General features: G+C 38.3%; 1 protein-coding gene across 3 annotated transcripts in view; it reads left to right on the top strand.

Annotated features, from left to right (window-relative positions):
• Window positions 1-16981, top strand: part of TPCN2 (two pore segment channel 2) — a 30951-nt gene extending 13970 nt beyond the window's left edge. For 2 of the 3 annotated variants that reach the window (XM_063333558.1, XM_063333557.1), the window contains 15 exons: window positions 1294-1391; window positions 1705-1786; window positions 3187-3273; window positions 3923-4042; window positions 4348-4407; window positions 4496-4624; window positions 5149-5198; window positions 6813-6912; window positions 7892-7963; window positions 10084-10157; window positions 10512-10602; window positions 10714-10796; window positions 11901-11982; window positions 13515-13600; window positions 14317-16981. In XM_063333558.1, the coding sequence (XP_063189628.1) occupies window positions 1294-1391; window positions 1705-1786; window positions 3187-3273; window positions 3923-4042; window positions 4348-4407; window positions 4496-4624; window positions 5149-5198; window positions 6813-6912; window positions 7892-7963; window positions 10084-10157; window positions 10512-10602; window positions 10714-10796; window positions 11901-11982; window positions 13515-13600; window positions 14317-14395 (1293 nt within the window). In that variant the 3' untranslated portion in view covers window positions 14396-16981. Of the gene's footprint in view, window positions 1-1293; window positions 1392-1704; window positions 1787-3186; window positions 3274-3922; window positions 4043-4347; window positions 4408-4495; window positions 4625-5148; window positions 5199-6812; window positions 6913-7891; window positions 7964-10083; window positions 10158-10511; window positions 10603-10713; window positions 10797-11900; window positions 11983-12447; window positions 12519-13514; window positions 13601-14316 lie in introns of all 3 variants that reach the window. The other variant, XR_010070854.1, reaches the window with a different exon arrangement.
• The last annotated feature ends 775 nt before the right edge of the window (window positions 16982-17756 follow it).

Genomic DNA, 17756 nt, shown 5'->3' with positions numbered 1-17756 from the left:
GATGGTCTCTCTAGCTTGGAATTAACAGCAGTTCCCAGTTGTGTACATTCCAACTGGTCTTTTCTCATGCCTATGGTTTCCTTCAGGTTTAGTGGCAGGGGAAACTTGGTGACTCTGACTTTGGGTGTGATTTCCCCCTTACCTACATATGGTCTTATAGTTCCTTCACTACTTACTTCCCCCTTTATTTATATATAGTTTTATTGTTCCTTCCCTTTACTTACATAGTCTTACAGTTCATTGAGCCTTTCATGGGAGGGGAGTTGAGGGCTTGGGTGTTAAAGGGAAATAATAGCTGCTCTAGTAGAGCTCCAGAGAGAAGATAAAGTTTGTTGGATAGTAAGCCTTAGGCAATACTACACAGAAGGAATGGCCCCCACCCTCTTGTGGGAGAGCGGTGTTTAAACCTAGTATGTGCTAAGAGGGATTTTTGTAATCTTTTCCTCCTGCTCTCTTTCTTCCCTTCTTTCTCAATTTTCCTCTTTCCCACGGGAGAGCATGCCGTAATCTGACTCCCAATAAAGTATCTGAGTTTGAAAGTGATTACTATGAAAAACAACAGGAAAAAAAAAAAGGCATGAAAAACTGTGGCTCTGGCTTTCTTCTTTTTGGCAAGAAGCTGAAGTTGGTCGGGCTGTCTAACTCTTCTCTTTGCACAGTAGTATGAATTTCTGTGAACATTCGAGCTTAGCGGTTGCCATTGTCTCCAGAAGTGGCGTGTGCCTATGCAATCCAGAATTAAAAATAACCCATGAGCTGGATGTTTACTTAAACTCCAGAGACTTGTTTGTTTGCTTCCTTCCTTCTCGTACATGGTGTTCTTGAGGGGAGCAAGGCTTAGGGGAGTGTCTTATTCTGATCTCTAATCACAAATGTGGGGTGTGTGCCAGAGGATCAGTATATTGTCTGACCATAGGACACAGTACTGTATGAGGAGCTGGGTAGCCCTGATCTTCTCCAAGCCCTTCTGGTAGGAATGGGCTTCACTGACTTCAGCCTATGACTCTTCATGGTATTCCTGTTAAACTGCAGAGTGTCTGTCTATCTGGGCCTGGTGGACAACTAGATCTAGTAGCGAATGATGGGAACTTTGATGGTGGGAGAAAGAAAACAATATTTTGCCTTCCTGAAAAATCATTTTAGTTGAACAGATATGGCCATTTCTTAGGCTTGCAGTAAGTTCTCTCTAAGGGCTCGGTGAATAATTTACAAGTCTTATTTTTATCATCTAGTTGGATTTCCTTTAAACAAGTGTAAGTAAACTGTCTCCTCTGTGGTGTTTTTACTATCCAGAAATCGGTTCAGTCCTCCCTCTTCAGGAGACGATTGGGAATCCGGGCTGCGTTTGAAGTGCTTTCTTCACTGAAAGAAGCTCCTGCTAATGCACAGCAGTAAGTGAAGAATCTTGAAACAGTAGATTATTTAGGAGCAAAGAGCAGATTTTTGCTCATCTTGTTTTGTTTAGTATATTTACTTCTTGAAAAATGTCAGTTTGTTGCTCATGTCTTTTATTTTATTTTTTTTCTTTAACTGGATGTTTATAACACACTGGGACTCTTATGGGGTCAGTTTCCTTTTTATTTCTACTTCTAATTTTATCTGCTTTTCAAAAAAAAGAAAGAGGCAGGAATGCATTTGGAACAGCTATTTTTGCCATCAAGACACTTACCTGTTTCAGGGCCTGTCCTGTTTTCTTTTAAATAGGTCGTATGTCAATGTTGGGGCCTTACAACAAGTGCTACAGAAAGTTGAAATGGATTCTCGCTGCAAGCAAGCCATAATGAGGGTAAGAACTGGATTTTCTTAGCCATTATATTGGTGACTGTTGAACCCTCTGATGGAACAGCTGTGGAAACTGAAGTTTCCTTAATCACACCATTGATCTAGGAGCAGTAACTTTCAGCTCAGCTTTCTTTATGATGCTTCCTTTAAGTATGAACAGAGGCCCAGCTCTCAGTGTCTGTTCATTTCTGGTCTTCAGAAAAAACCCTGTCTCTAGGCAGTGATTTCACCTTAAGATTGCTGTTTCTTTGGTTGGTGTGATAAGGAATGCATTCACCTACAGAGAGATGTAGAGTAATGAAAATTTGTTTTGCAGAGCTAATTTCTTCATTTGCTTTACTTTCTCTCTGAAGTAAAGCATTTCTCACTGTGGTCTAGAGCTGCTGTCTATAGCAACTTCCCTCTGCCATTTGGAAATATCTTTTTTTTTTCTGTTGTATTTTAGCTGTGCTGCTCCCTCTAGGTATTAATACTTGTATCAGGCTACAGGGAGAGTGGTTTTGCTTAACTAAAGACTTAATTAATGTTGCAGTTCATGCCATGATTTTCAGAAATTAGAGAAATTATTTAGCTCAAGTAGGAGATGTGGAGATTATTGGTGTGATTTCAGAAAAAATATATAAAAGTAATGTTGCTTTTTGAGAAAAGCATTGCAGCAGGTTTTGGAAGTCCATATTGTAAGGTCTTCAGCCAAAAGGAAGTGACAGTTCAGAGCTGATGGTTATAGTATCAGGAGTTGCCTGGCTCCAATGTGAAGGTTGGAAGTGGAATGAAGAGGTATCCATGTGTTGCTGCCAGTTGTTGTTGTCTGGGATAAGGGATGTGTAAAAAGTTGCCTGAAAAGAAACACTCTGCTCTGTAATCGTGCTGAGATGTCCATTGCATTGTTAGTTAAGTACACAAATCCAAGTTTTATTTTTTGTTCTGGTTTCTGGTGGGTTCTTTCCATTTCTTTTGTTCCTGTGCATGCTACAGTTGCAGTTAGTGTTTAGCATGCTATGGAATTGTTGTCTTCATGTCACAATTTGTGAAATAATTCCATCCTTTCAGGTTGTAACTTCTGCAGAACAGTGATAACTGACATAGTGTCTTAATTCCTTGCATCATAACATAGTAATGGCAATACTAGATGACACTAAAAATTCAAGAATGTCAAAAGAGCGTGCTCCTTCTAAAGCTGCATGTGATCCCAGAGTAGGGAAAATAGAAAAGACGAGACAAATCCCATAGTCATGTAGCAGTTTTGTGTTAAAGCAAAGCAATATTGAAGCTCACTCTAATACCTTGGTGTAGGTTGTATTACATCTCTGTTGCTAGACTTTTAGGATAGCCTGAAGGTGTTGCCACTCCTTGAAGATGCATCTATTGCAGGTGTTGATCTGAATTTTTCTCTTTCATGTGAAGTCACTCAAAGTGTGCTCCTGTGACCAGCTGTCAGCCGCCCAGTTTCAGAAGCTCTTTGAAGAACTAGACAAAGATGCCATTAGACAAGTATGTATCTGACAATCACTTATAAAATGTCTTAAGTTGAGTGTGGTCCTGCACGAAAACAAATGATGGTGTTCTGCTATGAAGTGTATAAACAAACTTCACAACTTGTTGAATGTGGGGCATGATCCCATGTCACTGATACTTATTTTTTTTTTAAGTTGTTCATGAATTGCTCTTATAGTCACACATGGCATTGCTTTGGGGACTTTTACAGCATTAGTTTGGGGGTGCTAGGCAGTGTTAAATATACAAAATGCAAGGTTGGTTGTTCTGTCAGCATTTTTAAGTGACTTGGCCAGGCAAAATAGATGAGGGCTCTGCGTGTGTATTTTGTTTAATAGGAAGATTCATTACAAGGAAATGAGCAACAGGAGTTTAGAGGAGGGTTGGATTCTCTCCCTTCTTTGCCATTATCTTGTATTGTGCCACAGTTGCCAACCCATTTGCTAATCAGAAATGATCTCTTGCTGCTAATAGCCAGAGCCTGAAAGCACCTTCCTACTGAAATGTCAAAATTTAGCATGTGGCCTTGAAAAGATTTTTTGCTTTGAAAAGGTCTATCTCTTAAATATGAGGCTTGGTGTTTTTTCCTGCATCATTATTAAAATGTTTATACTTTATATCAGCAAATCCTTTGTGTTCTTTTCAGCATCCTCCCAGCCCAGACTACCAATCCCGTTTTATGCAGAAAATGCAGTTTGCCTTTGGCCATCCCTACTTTGGCTATTTGGGGAATGTTGTAGCCCTTGCAAACATTGTTTCTATCTGTGTAAGTAAAAAGGCTTTTTTGGTTTGGTGTTTTTTGTGTGTGTTGCGTTTTTGTGTTTGTCGGGTTTTTTTCCCTTGCTACAAACTTCAGTTCTGTTTTTTGTTTTTTTTTAGTCTCTGTTCTGTTAACCACTTTTTGCAGCAGATGTCTGTGATTGGTGTGCTTTAGTCATACTAAGTCTTAGAGAATACCTGCAATTAAAAATTATGTGCTGGGAATGCTTGAAAAGGTCTGTGCAAAGCATAAAAATCTGTTTTGTTCATCAGTAAAGCAGTGGATTCATAAAATATTTCTTGTTGTTTAAGGTGGTTTTGGTGATGGATGCAGATAAGCAGCCTTCTGAAAGAGATGACTTCTTTCTGGGGGTAAGATCCAACAGTATTCCTACAGTTATTGCTGTTCCCTGAGTTGTCAATAATTCTAATTATTATTTTTTTTGGGGGGGGGGTAAAGGCTATCAACTGCTTCTTCATCCTGTACTATCTGCTGGAAATGTTACTGAAAATCTTAGCAATGGGCTTGAAAAGATACTTGTCGTACCCAAGCAATAGATTTGATGGACTTCTGACTGTAATTTTGCTGGTAAGCTTTTTGTTAACTTTTGTATTCCTAGATTTTTTGACTAGGATGGTTGGGAACTGCAAGACCTAGTGGAATTGCTTTTTATTCAACACTTACATGCACAGTTAAACAGCATGAGCTAGTGTTATGGTTTTCAGTGGCTTGTACGTTTTGGTCGTGCATAGTACTCTTAGTGTCTACTTTCTGGTGTCAGGCTTCTTTAAATTCATGGAAAAGGTGAGCTTTCTTATAAGCAGACTTTCTAATGTTATTTGGAAGCATTCAGCACTTGGAGTCCTTACATAAGGAAGTCTGTTATGTAGCTAAAAATCACTTTGCTTATTGGATAAATTAAAAAGTGGCAGAAGATTATTGCCATTATTTGATGAAAGCCTGAAACCCATATGACGAATGAGGTCAAATTTATGGCTTTTTTCCTGTCAAGAAACTTACATAATTTTTGAAACTCAGAATTACAAAGTAAGGTTTTGACCTCTTTTCTTTTTTCTTTTTTTCTTTTTTTTTTTTTTCTTCCCTAACTGAAGGTCTTGGAGATTGCAACTTTTGCTGTGTACGGATTTCCTCATCCTGGCTGGTGTGTAATCTCTGTGAACTTTTGCACTTTGCTCTGTGTCTGGGATGGGTCAGGGGAATGTTCATACATGTCCATACACACTTATGTCATTATACTACGATTGTCAGCCTAGTCCATAATTTACTGAATCTAGTAAAATTTCTTACCCATTTAGTCACTAGAGGCCATGCAATATGGACAAGTGAAAGAAAATTACTATTTTTTTCATAAAATTTAGAGTTTTGTTTAGCTATTCTGAGAAAGATGCATTTTTATTACGTGTAATCTGATTTTAAATAAAATCTTAGCAGACCTATGCTTACTCAGGGTGCAGGAAGGAATTTGGTGCAACATAAACAACCAGCTACTAACCTAGCATGCTTTAGCATCAGATTGTGCATAAACCCAACTACATGAATTCCTAAACAGCTGGCGAAGCCCCTTCACTCCTATGTCTAGATTGAAGTCCAAGTTTTGTTTTGAGCTGTAAAATTTAATAGAAATATTCCCATGGACTTAAACTATTTATCTATACTGGAATAGCAAGAAGTTGTATTTTGATTTTCCCTAAATTCAAGCAGTTCTTGGATCACTTCCTTGATCTAGTTTCTTTATCAAGAGCATAAAAACCATTGTTTCGTCTCTTAATATTTGAAAACTGCCACCACAACAAAAGAGGACTTCTGGAAGATTTCCTGCCTCTTACTTTCAGGAGTGATTTATAACACATTCTAATACTTTGTTTCTTTACACAACCTCATTCTTAAGACATTTGCTCTCCCTAATTTTTCAGGATATTTGTTATGTTGCAACCAAGAAGTTATCTAAATTTACACCAGTATCTGTAAAGAGACCTGATAGATGTTACAGCTAGAAATTGATTCATTTTTGAACCCTTCTTGCATTCCTATCACTCAAAAGTGAGGGTTGCCATAAGGATATTAATTGCTAATAATTTAATGGCATTAATTATTGATCTAACTTTATAATTGACTATATTTGGGTTTGATTTTTGACCTTTGATTCTTGAATGTAGACGATTATTTTTACTATAATAGTATCTTGAAGCACCAGTAATACTTGCTAGATCTTTATTGTGTCAGTCACTGCAAACGGATTATAACCGGGATGAGTCATTCTGAGTCCTGACGCTGCTTATGGTGTGTGCTGTTGGTAAATGCTAGGTCTGTACATGTAACATCTTCAGGACAGGTCTAAGTCATGACTGTTATTCTAGAATATGTGTTCTATGCAGTATTGTCTTAAATGATTTGTTTTATTATTAGATTTGAATATATTAGTGATGCAAACCATGATTTAGCATCTGTGTTACCAAGGAATTTTTCCATTAACATCTGTTGTCCCCCAAAACCTGCCCACCTTTCCAGCAAAGAAGCATCCAGCATGCCAATGTAAAAGTCAGCTAAAACTCAGGTGGACATTTGGAGTGTGTGGGTACCATCTGTGGAATACGCATATAAGGTGGTGGGGTTTTTTTCTCCCCAAATTTTTTAATATGCCATAGATGTTAATCAAAAGTTATGGGTATTTTACAGTTACCTGCAGCCCAGTAGATTTAACTGTGTCTGTCATGGGCTGTGTCTCTTATTTGTTATTTTCTTCCATCTCTCCTAGGAGACCCGAGTTCATAGGCTTGTTATCCTTGTGGGATATGGTGCGACTGGTGAACATGTTAATTGTGTTCAGGTTCCTGCGGATTATTCCTAATATGAAGGTGTTTATTTATCCCTCCACACTTCTTTTTTGGTCGGAGTATAAATTTCATTAAAGCTTTTTAGAATAATGTGTAGTAGACTGCAATTCTCTTGCATCTGAGTGAGATTATAACTCATCTCTAACTGTCCCCACTATTGCACAGCACCTCACAGACTCATTCTCTCTTTGGCTGGCTTTCTCTGTTGAGGTGGTAGGGAAGTTCTGTTGATGTCGCTGCGATTGATGCTGGTATTCTGAAGTGGGCAAATGCATGCAGAAACACTTTTGCAACTTGCGTAGTGCTTCAATCTTAATTAGATGAGTGGATATGATATTCTTGAAGAACTTTGTACTCAGGAGGTGATAGACTTGCTTTGACTAGATACTGCCAGACATTTTGGTTATGCAGAGGGTTATTTGGGACGAATCCCTCTTTCCACTTTTCCGGTATGGGTATTCCCACCAGACTACATGTGCTTGAATCTGAAATCACTTTGAGTTGTTTGATTGCTTATTATAATCCTGCATTTAGACTTGCTTGAAAGCTAAGCCCAAACTGTTGTCAGGTGTAGGACTTGTATCTTAGTTCAGTAAGCTGTAAATATCTGATGTAATCAGAGGTCATAATATCAGTGGAAAGTATAAACTAGAAATTATGTGGATCAAATATGAAGCAGTCCCTCTGGAGCTGTGGGGCGCTTGCGATTTTATTTATTTATTTATTTATTCCCCTATTCTAGTCTTGATAGGCTTTTAGCCCTTTAAGTCACAGTGCCAGTGTATGTTTAAAACTTACAATGTCTGTGTATGAGAAGGACTACAGCATTGTTCATTCATTTTAAGTACCTCATGGAAATAATCACTGTATAAAAGATGACCTGCATTTAGATATATGTCACTTTCCTGGCTAGTATTTCTTTGTCCTTTTAGTAAAAATAATTTGGTATGGATTGGAAGCATGTTGAATGTTATGTATATGAAATTCTGCTTTGTTTTAGTTCATGGCTTTAGTTGTTACTACACTGCTGGATCTGGTGAAAAACTTGAGAGCCTTTGCAGGAATCCTTGTGGTAAGTCATGATGCAAGACTGTAATTTCCTTTCTTAGTTAGCAGTATAATAAGGGTATGTCTTCAACAAAGTAAACTAGGTTCTTTGAATGACAATCACCACTTACAGTAACAGTTCACCTCAATCAGTCAGTTCTTCTCCAGGACATGTCTTGCCAAGCTGCAGCAAACTACTGTTTTGTTTTGGGCTGCGCACAGTGACACCGCCTCATTTATCAGTTTCCTTCAGGAGTGCCTTTAAAAGATGATTTAAAACTTCCTCAGAGTGCTTGGCTCAAGCTGGAGACTGTAGTTTCAAATAAAAAAAAATCATCCGATGTTGAAAGTAGCCTCATTTTCCTTACCCTGGCTTTCTTATGTTAAATACCAAACAACTTTAATTATATTTTTTCAGTTGAGAAGGTCTTGAGATGGCACGTTTGGACAGGATTTTTAAAAGCCTCTGCCATCCGGTTTTAGGTGTGTCTTTGTAGAGCATGTACTCTGTAAACATGTGATTAAGGGATAGATCACAATACGTGATGTCTACTACATAAATTCCGCGTTTCCCAACTCTTGAGTTTCTCGCTTTGCAACGAGGTCTTCCTGGTGCAGAAAATGAGTGCCTGGGTGGCTTTTTTCGTGTTGTTTGTGTTTTATTTTAGGATACCTTAATTTGAAATAATGGTTAGAGACCAAGGATTTGCTGTGTTTTAGGTATTGTCTAAAAAGTTGTTCTAGACTATATACTTAGCATGCAATTTACTCAGAATATCTGGTTTTGTCATTATTAATCTCTGCTTTTATCTGTAGGGGAGGGGCATTAAGTTGCAGTCTGGAAAGGTTTATGTTGCAATTTGAAATAAGGGTCTTGGTTTGGACAAAGCTGACTTAGTATCCACTTTGTTGTGCTGTACAAGTCGCCCTTGCCACTGGAAACTGCTCTTGAAACTGAGAAATACCTTGGGAGTGCACAAACTGTCCTTGATGCTGGGTGTGTGAATTGTAGTTTTTCACCAATTGTGAGGCAAGTTTGCCATGGTGTTTGCCACTTCCGTTAAATTAATTTCCTTTACTTGAGGCTACATGGAAGCTGTCAGGGAGCTTCTACCATAATGAAGTCTGACTCCATTACCAGCTGATTCAAAATGTCTTTCCTGACGTTAGCCTGGAACACATGCTGCTGAAGTAATGTAACTGATTAGCTAATTTCTCAGGCGGTGCGTGTTTTAATTTTATTCTTTGAAAAAGATATATTTAACTTTCTTATTGTCAAACCAGATACCCCATCTTCTGGCAGGCTGTGGAATGTCAGCTTCAACTTAATCCAGTAGTGTTCAAGGTGCTGTGGCTCATAGGAGCGATCTCTCTTGTACTCCTCCCAGACTTCCCTCCTGGGTGTGTGTTGTAGCAAAATACAGAAATATGACTAACGACACTTTCATTTGAAGACTCAGCTTGTTGCGAGCCATCCTAGGACAAATGACTCAGAGGAGTGAAGTTGTAGGTTTTTATCCTATAAAGATAGTTCTAGAAATAATTGCCAAATCACCTAGGCAGCTGCTGAAGACTGTGAAAGGTATCTCTTTAAAGAGAGGCTTGCGTTTCTAACGACTAAAAGGCAGAAGTTCCCAAATCCTTTGGTTATCAAAACCTTTGTTTTTAAACTAACATAACATTTTAAAAGAAGTTGCTGATGTAATATAAAATATTGACTTAGTTTTGTCCTTCAGTTAAGTTTAGTAAAAGCTTATTTTCCCTGAATCTAGCAGAAAGGCACCTGGATATTTAGGTAATTCCTTGTAAATAAAACTACTGTTTTTTCATTTTGTTTAAGTCACTGTTCTGCAGTGTTAATAGTTAAACATCAGCATTCTGAGACACAGAAAAATAAAGTAGATCATAAAGTAAAGTGATTTAATGCATTTTAACAAGTGAAAGTTAAATAAAATATTAAAGAGTAAGAGAAAACAGTCAAGTAATACAGATGTTGAGAAGTATGTTCACTTTAATAGCTTCAGGCATTGTTCTTGACCAAATTCCTTTAACTGTGGTACTATTATGAATTCCATGTTAATTGCCTTATTTTCTTATTTAGGGACAGAAATATTCAAAAGTAATACTTGCTTATATTCCTTCCAGGTTGTTTTCTATGCATTTGCTATAACTGGCATAATGCTGTTTGAAGGTGCTGTTGTTCCCATGGGAAATATCAGGTAATATTCTAAACATCATTATTCAGAAAGAATCTGTTTTTCAAAAGCATCTGCAACTCGGTACCTCTGAGTTGTTTGGTGGGTTATTCTTGGAGCCACCCTTCTTTTAATGTTAAGTCACACAGGCTTTTTTCATCTGTTACTCCTGCTTCTTCTTGCTGTATTGAAGCTGCAGGAACGCTTATCTGTAACTTGCAATTTTACCCTGCTGTGGCTTAAATACTTTTTTTTTTTAATGACTTCTCTTGTTTCCTGTCCATATGAGACAACTTTCTACAAGGCGCTCGGAAGAATCTTGTTTTTAAGGTAAAGTGTGTAGAAAGCTATCCTCACATCAGCCTGTAATTCTTTTAGTGCTGTCAATACAACATATGATAATGGCACTCTGCAGTGTGGGACCTATGAACAGCTGGAATATTGGCCAAACAACTTTGATGACTTCGCTGTGAGTCTGATCACTGTCCCTCTTTCCCTCTCTGCTTGTCTCTTCCCTCATTTTCTGGGGCTTAAGTGTGTGATATAGCCACCCAACTTCTGTTTTACTCATGTTATTTAGGCAGCAGTGGTGACCCTCTGGGATGTGATGGTGGTAAACAACTGGCAAGTCTTCTTGGAAGCATTTTCAAGATATTCAAGTCCGTAAGTAGCAATAATAATACTGAAAAAGTCCTATATAAATGTAGTTTATAAGGTAACTGAACAGGAATTATACACACTGCACTATCATCTGCTAGGAGGGGTGCCACTTACCTTATTTTTGGGTCCATTCAGGTATATAGGAAACAAACTTAATACTTCATGTCCATTCTTTAACTTGTGTAACTTGATGATTGCTCTAGCGCATGGTGGATGCCGTGAAATCTATGGTCACATTTGGTAAGGATTGGGAACTGGCTTCGTATTCATTTTGTTTCAAAAAAGAGTGAATGGATTGTAAACAGGCTTGCAACGCGTCTTAGGTGGGTGGCTCTTGCTATAGAGCCAATCTCACAGAAGTGAGATATTAGCGAATTGCTGTAGTCCATTTTGAGCTGCTTCTCTATTTTCCCAGTGGGTAAAAAATTTTTTGTAGACTTAAAACCTTAGACATATCTTTCATTTGTATTTAATTACTTTATGGGAATGTTTGAATAAACTGGATAGTCTCTGGTTTGAGCTGTTCTGGTGATCCTTGGCTGGTTAACCCAGCGTGTAGTTAAGTTGTGGAATGATTTTCTACAGGCTGTTGTGTGTGATAAAAGTTTAACGTGGTCTGGTGAAGACTGGACAAGTTGTGAAAGAGAAATCCATTGGGATCTGCAATGAATGGAAGCCGCTTCTAGCTCAAGAAATCTCTGAACTGCAAATGGTTGGAGATAGGGAGAGCACTTAGGGGGTAGCATCGTAGGTACTTTGCTGTGTTTTTGCACTCTTTGCTGTGCTTCTGCTTTTGTCCGCTTTTAGAGGGTATTAGCCTAGATGGATCTTTTGCCATGATTCAGTACAGCTTCTACTAGGCTGCTTTTCTGTCCCTTCAGAGTTTGGTTAGGTATATTAAGTGGGGGGAGCAAGTCTTGTTTGGCTAACTTAATGAAAGGCTAAGACTTTTATTTTTATTTTTGTGTTCCAGATCTCCATTTACATTAAGAAAGTAGTAGTTTTATCTTTCAAGGAAAAATGTGGTTTCATGGGTCTGTTTGGTTACTTTCAGGCTGAGGTTATTTACTGCCTACTTTACTTATTGTCTCTTAATCTGATCTGCAGGTGGGCAAAGATCTATTTTGTAGCCTGGTGGTTGATCTCCTCGGTCATCTGGGTTAATCTATTCGTAGCTTTACTTCTAGAGGTAAGGAAGTGTGTTTATTTTGTATTAGATCTTGGACACACGTTCCGATTTGGGTGGGGAATGAAAAGAACCCAAGCAACTTTTTGGGAAAATTATGTTGGCTTTGTGTGTGTGTACTTAATCTTTCTTTTTGCCCGTCTTCCCTTGAGATGTTGAGGAACACTTTCTTTTTCCTGGACAGTTGTGTATTTTATTTGCAACTTTGTCATAAATCTGATTGCATTTAATTGGGTCTGTATATTTGTCATTATAGCTTACTCTCTGTAAAGATGAAAGATATTTTAAGTATTACAAGATTGCTTGTCTCTTGTAGATTAGCATTTAACTTCAGCATTATTTATTCAAGCTGCAGGCTTTTTGCATTTTGACTTTTCAGTAAATGAAGTTAGCTCTTTAAAACGTAGATTTTTATTTCATTTGGCTGTCCTGCATTTCTTCCTACCCCAACTTGAATTATTACACTAGAAGAGTGAAACAGATTGCTTATTTTGAAGATACCATCCTCTAGAGTTTTAAAAGAAGCTGTGGAATTGCAGGTACGTAAGCAATGTCACGAAGAACACGTTTCCCGTGTACGCATACTTCTCTGCAAATCCAAGTACCTTTTGAATTTTTGATGGTGAAGGGAATGTTCGTCATAGCCATCTACTCCAGGTTAATCATTGTAGACTTCTAGGTAATGGAAAAAACTGAGTACCTGTAGAGGGCACTTCACCCCATATTAAAACCTATGAAAACGTCTTTTGGAGATGCTCTTGTTGTTGACTCTATTGAGAACGAAAGTTTACTACTTTAGTCAGAATAGTGAACTTTTAGACAGAAACTTAGGTGTGAGTCTCATGCTGAGCCTCAGTCTTGCCTATGACCGTTTTAGAAAAGTCTTTCTGTTCTAGCTGGAGGCTAATCCTACAAAGTCTTCTACCTGCCTACCTCTGCAGGACTGTGGCTGAAGTTTGCCCTAAGAGCCAAGATGTAGCGTTCTGTAGCAGGAGAGTAGGATGACACTATTTTTCTCTTCCGCCCCCACCCCTTTTTTTTTTTTCCTGAGCCATCGGTCTACTCCCTAGGTATTGATTTGTCAGAGTAATTTAAAATGACACGGAAACATAACAAAACCAGAAGCTGTTTAAGTTGTGATGCCTGGAGTCAGAGTGTGTTTATATACTGTAGGGTTTTTAAAGAGGAAAAAATTCAAAGCGGGTGAACTCTTGTGGGTAGTTCACACAGTTATCTTGGGGAGTCAATCCTGGCTAGGAGGAGAAGGCAGCAGGGCTGTCTTCTGTTCTACTGTTCTTTCAGTGTGTGATGAAAAAGTTATTTCATTCCTGAACAACAAGCTTGAATAAAGTGGTGACCCGCAGCCAATAAATATGCTAATGCCTAAATAAGTCACTGTTTTGTCACTCTGTTAAAAACAAACTTAACCCCCCTCCCAAACCTTACCCCCAAGCATGTTGAGCTTATACAACATCTTTTTTTTTGATGTCACTAGAAGTGGCCTTTAATTTTTTCCTGTTCCTTTTACTTTCCAGAACTTTATTCACAAGTGGGACCGTCGCTGTCATCGAGAGCCTCTTTCAGATATTGAATACCAAAGGACAGTCGAACTAATGTTCAGGTGAGTTGACCTAGGCTTGATAATCAATCTAGTTTTTTATGTTCATCTGTCTTAAAGAAAGTGTGCTGGCTTCAAGAGGATAAAAGGCTTGACTTTTATTTCCTCCCTCTGAAGCAAACTGTTTCATCTGTTAGCTTGAAGAAATTCAGTAAATACATTAGTTAGGCCTGCTTTAAGCTGATTTGGTGGCCTAACCTTTATATGCTTTCTGCCCATAGCATGATGGGAGAAGAGGTGTTGGGAGCCTGGGGGGAGGGGGACTGTGCTGAGAGGGAGAAGAAAAAGGAAGATGAGGAAAGTGATGTATGTTCTTGGCTTATTATGAAATTGTGGGTGGTGAGTTGATATTTGATGATCATGCACAAGTGGAACTTCTGGTGCACATTGGATATTCAATAGTAGCATTGGGAACATGTTCTCATTTGGGAGTTTTTTCAGGAAAACAAGTCTACTGACCTTCAGTTGTATTGTACTGTGTGCAGGAAATTGCTTCCCTGCTTCTTATGGGAAAACAGCTGCTGGTTTCCAAGACACATCTGTAAAGGATGGATCACTTGCAAGTAGATGCATCTTTAGGGAGCATCAACTTATTGTAACTTTAATTCCTTGTTTCATTCTTGAAACAAGCACGTGTTACATCTCAGTGTGTGCATTGCAAAAACAAATGCTGAAAGTTCCCTTTGCTGCCGCTAACAACTCATGCTTTTTCTTTGTAGAGATGTTTTGGAAGAACCTACAGAGGAAGAGTTGATGGAAAAACTGCACCAGCACCCACACCTGCAGTTATGTAGGTGACTGGTGGGAAGGACTGATTTATTTAGACCTCTGTTTTCTTGAGGTTGTCAGCTGGAAGAGACTGAATGGATTTTCTGTGAGGTGCTGTTAGGAGGGAGAATTGTAGGACAGCGTGTGAGGTTTTGCTTGGCAATTCTCTGCAGAAAGAGGTTTTTTTATTTTTGGTTCATATCTTTTTTTGAAAAAGATTTGAATCCTGCTAGTTTGACTTGATTTTTAAGTTGCAATTTTAGAGGAATATTGCAGCTGTTATTTTTATAAACTGTTGGTAGAGGAATGTTTTATTTTCTGATTTTTTTTTTTAAGAAGGGAAAGTGTGTTTAAAATGACAGAGCACTTTAAAACATGAACTTTGTAACCACTCAGCCTGCTACTTTTTTCAGCACAAGAAAATGGAATTGTCTTTGCTGGTAGGCAGGTGTGGCAAGGGCTGTGCCCTGCAATTCAGGAATGGATTAGGCAGGACCAGAACAAAATCCTTAATCTTTTTGTAGTGAGAGTTGAAACACTATTTCTATTGATATGTGACACCAGCATATTTTACCAAATTTTCAGGATTAATCATGTCGGAACACAATCAATTTCAGCTTAGTAACAGGGGGTGCCTACTTTGCACATCCTCTCTCTTTCATTGTTTTTGATCTAGAATTCGTTGCTGATTGCATCATGCTGGTAACTTTGAGAGCAGTTATTACTTTGAAAGGAGCAATTGCACTCGTGGTTTTCAATGTGGTAAAATCGAGCTCTCTTTTAGAGTAAATATTTTTGTTTTAGTGAACTTCTTTCTTTTACTTTCTCCCAAGTCCTGTTCTACACTGTATCATGTTCCATGAAAGAGATGAAGGGAGTGAACTTTGGCCAGAATGTAGCACCATGATCACTGTGGGTCTCTCACTTGAAGGCAGGGGGAGGAAAAAAATGTTGAATGGGATAATCAAAGTGCTTAGCAGTTCAAATTTTTGTTTGAGTCTGTGTGGAATTGAAAGTGCTCAACCAGTATTGCAAGATCACATTCTTTTAGAGCTTAATGACCACATGCTGTATACCACTAACTTTCACCTGGGTAATACTTTTTGGGTAAATAATTTTGTCAACAAATCTAAAGTGGAGAATTACCAGTAAGCCATGTCCACGTGTTTTTCATTATTCCTTAGTGTTCCTCTAAAAAAGGTGGTTTTGTTTGAATCTCTGTCATATAACTAGTATTCACTATGAAGAATAGAATCAATCCCAGCTACTATTTTTATATGTAAAAATGAAACTACCCTTTGGGGTGCTGCCTTGTCATTGAGATACTTATCACCAAAATAGACATTATTGTGATCATCTCTGCATCGACAAGGACTTGGGGAAGGTAATCGACTATAAAACACTGCTACTATTTAAGTTTTTTGATCCTTTTTAGAAAACAAAACATTTTTGAAAAGTGCCAAGCAGTCATCCTGTTTACTTTTCCTCTTTTTTTGTCATCTGTCTTTTCTTTCTTTTCTGCATAAGGGAAAAGAAATATCTGTTGAGCTCAAAAGCATATTTCTGCACTGTTGTCTTACTGTTTAGAAGTTGTGTAGCGATTCTTGTCTATTTCTTTATCTTCTGCTTAATGTTTTTCTTGTGCTGTGGAACAAAATATATGTTGTAGCTTGTGGGTGTGTGTGTAAGAAATCTGAACTGAACTCTGAGCCACTCCAGCCATCTTTCCTTGCTTTTGCAATCTTGCCTCTTAAGTCACGATCTTGTCTCTGTTCTGGCACTTGTCTCCATTCTGGAAAAATACACCCAGTAACTCACTTGCACTGGCTTCAGTGGTATTACTATGCTCGTTTTCAGTTAAGCGCTTAGACCACACATCATGGCATAAAGGCATCAGCCCACAGTTATTTGAGATTTGAGTTTATTTTTTTCAGTATTGTTTTATGTTAGGATGGTTTCTGCTTCTTCAAGCATGATGTAATCACTGCTACCAGTTTATTGGACCTTATTAACAGAGGTTCAATTATCTATTTTACCTTTTTACTTGAAATTTTTTTTCCACTTTTCTGAATACTTGGAGAAGTAGCTTTGCCTTGCCAAAAAGGAAGTAACTGGTTCTTATCTGTCTACAAGTTTAATTTTTTTTTTGTCTCTTAAAGTTGTTTGGCATTGGTGTTTTTGCCATTACATTCCACTACAATCTACCAAAGCAACACAAATTGGTGTGGGATTATCATAAAAATCACAAATGTCTCCATTGTGCGGTCTTTGCATTTGGACAAACGTGAAGAAGGTTTTTGGAAGGGAATAGTCTTAGTCTTATTCTTGTTTCACATTTGTGTAATTGACTGAAAGTGTAACTAGAACTTAATACAAAAATGTGGTACCTAATGTCACTTGTGCTGGAAGATGTAAATGACCAGAAGTCTTATGCAATAATTGTATAAATCAGGAAAATGAATGTATGTAACTGGGTAAATTTTGAGGTTTGCATTATTAAAAAACAATTCCTTCTCCTTCTTAAAATATGAAAAAAATTGGGGTGTTGAAATAATTCTTGTGGTTTGTTTTTTCCCTTCCCCCTGCAACTGATTTCTGTTGTGCTTAGCATCTATGCTCCCATTGTCTTTACTAGTTGAAGGCTGGGCCCATGGAAGAGGTTATATGCAGATGGGACATAACTGCCTGGTTTCAAAATGCAGAATGTGTGCTGCACTGTTATTTTCCAGTTCTAGAGCCACATAACATCATCTGCAGGTACTGGATATGCTTAATTTTTAAGGTGAAATTTCATTGAACTGAGCACTGAGGGTGTTGAGCAGCTTGATTTTCATTTGCTTTTCAGTCCGCGTCTGCAAACTACGTATTTCCTCATCTCTTTTTCTTGAAAATATTAGTGCAATAAGCACTCTCATAGCTTTTCAACTGGGACAGATTTTGCACATAATGTAGCAGAGTCCATGGCATTATTTTGAAACAGGTTTTGGTTTAGGAGGTGTTTGTTTTTAGAACAGGACAGTGTCAATTCTGGGTCAAGGTAAAGGCTTAAGCTTGATGTCTCTGACAATGGCTGTTGCAGATGCTTAGTAGTTTGGATGCAGTTTGGATTTCAGCAAAAAGGGTTGCTAGTTATGAGGGATGCTTCCTAACTCTGAGCACTGTACTCTGGGAGGTCACAGGCTCCCCTTCACTTGAGTGCACTTTCAGGAAGGGTTTGACAGTCACCTGCTGTAGCTTTGTCTGGATGTTTGTGAACCTGCTCCTGCTTGGTGGTGCCTCAGATGGTCCCTCAGATCCTGTCCCGCCTACCTCTCTGCAGCTTCACTGGGAAGAATTCCCATGGCTGTAACAAACCTAGCTTTTGTTGTTGCAGCATGTGCTGTTGGTTTTA

This window comes from Chroicocephalus ridibundus, chromosome 4 (genome assembly GCF_963924245.1).
Source record: "Chroicocephalus ridibundus chromosome 4, bChrRid1.1, whole genome shotgun sequence".
Lineage (NCBI taxonomy): Eukaryota > Metazoa > Chordata > Aves > Charadriiformes > Laridae > Chroicocephalus > Chroicocephalus ridibundus.
This window is presented reverse-complemented; position numbering and strand designations above follow the sequence as displayed.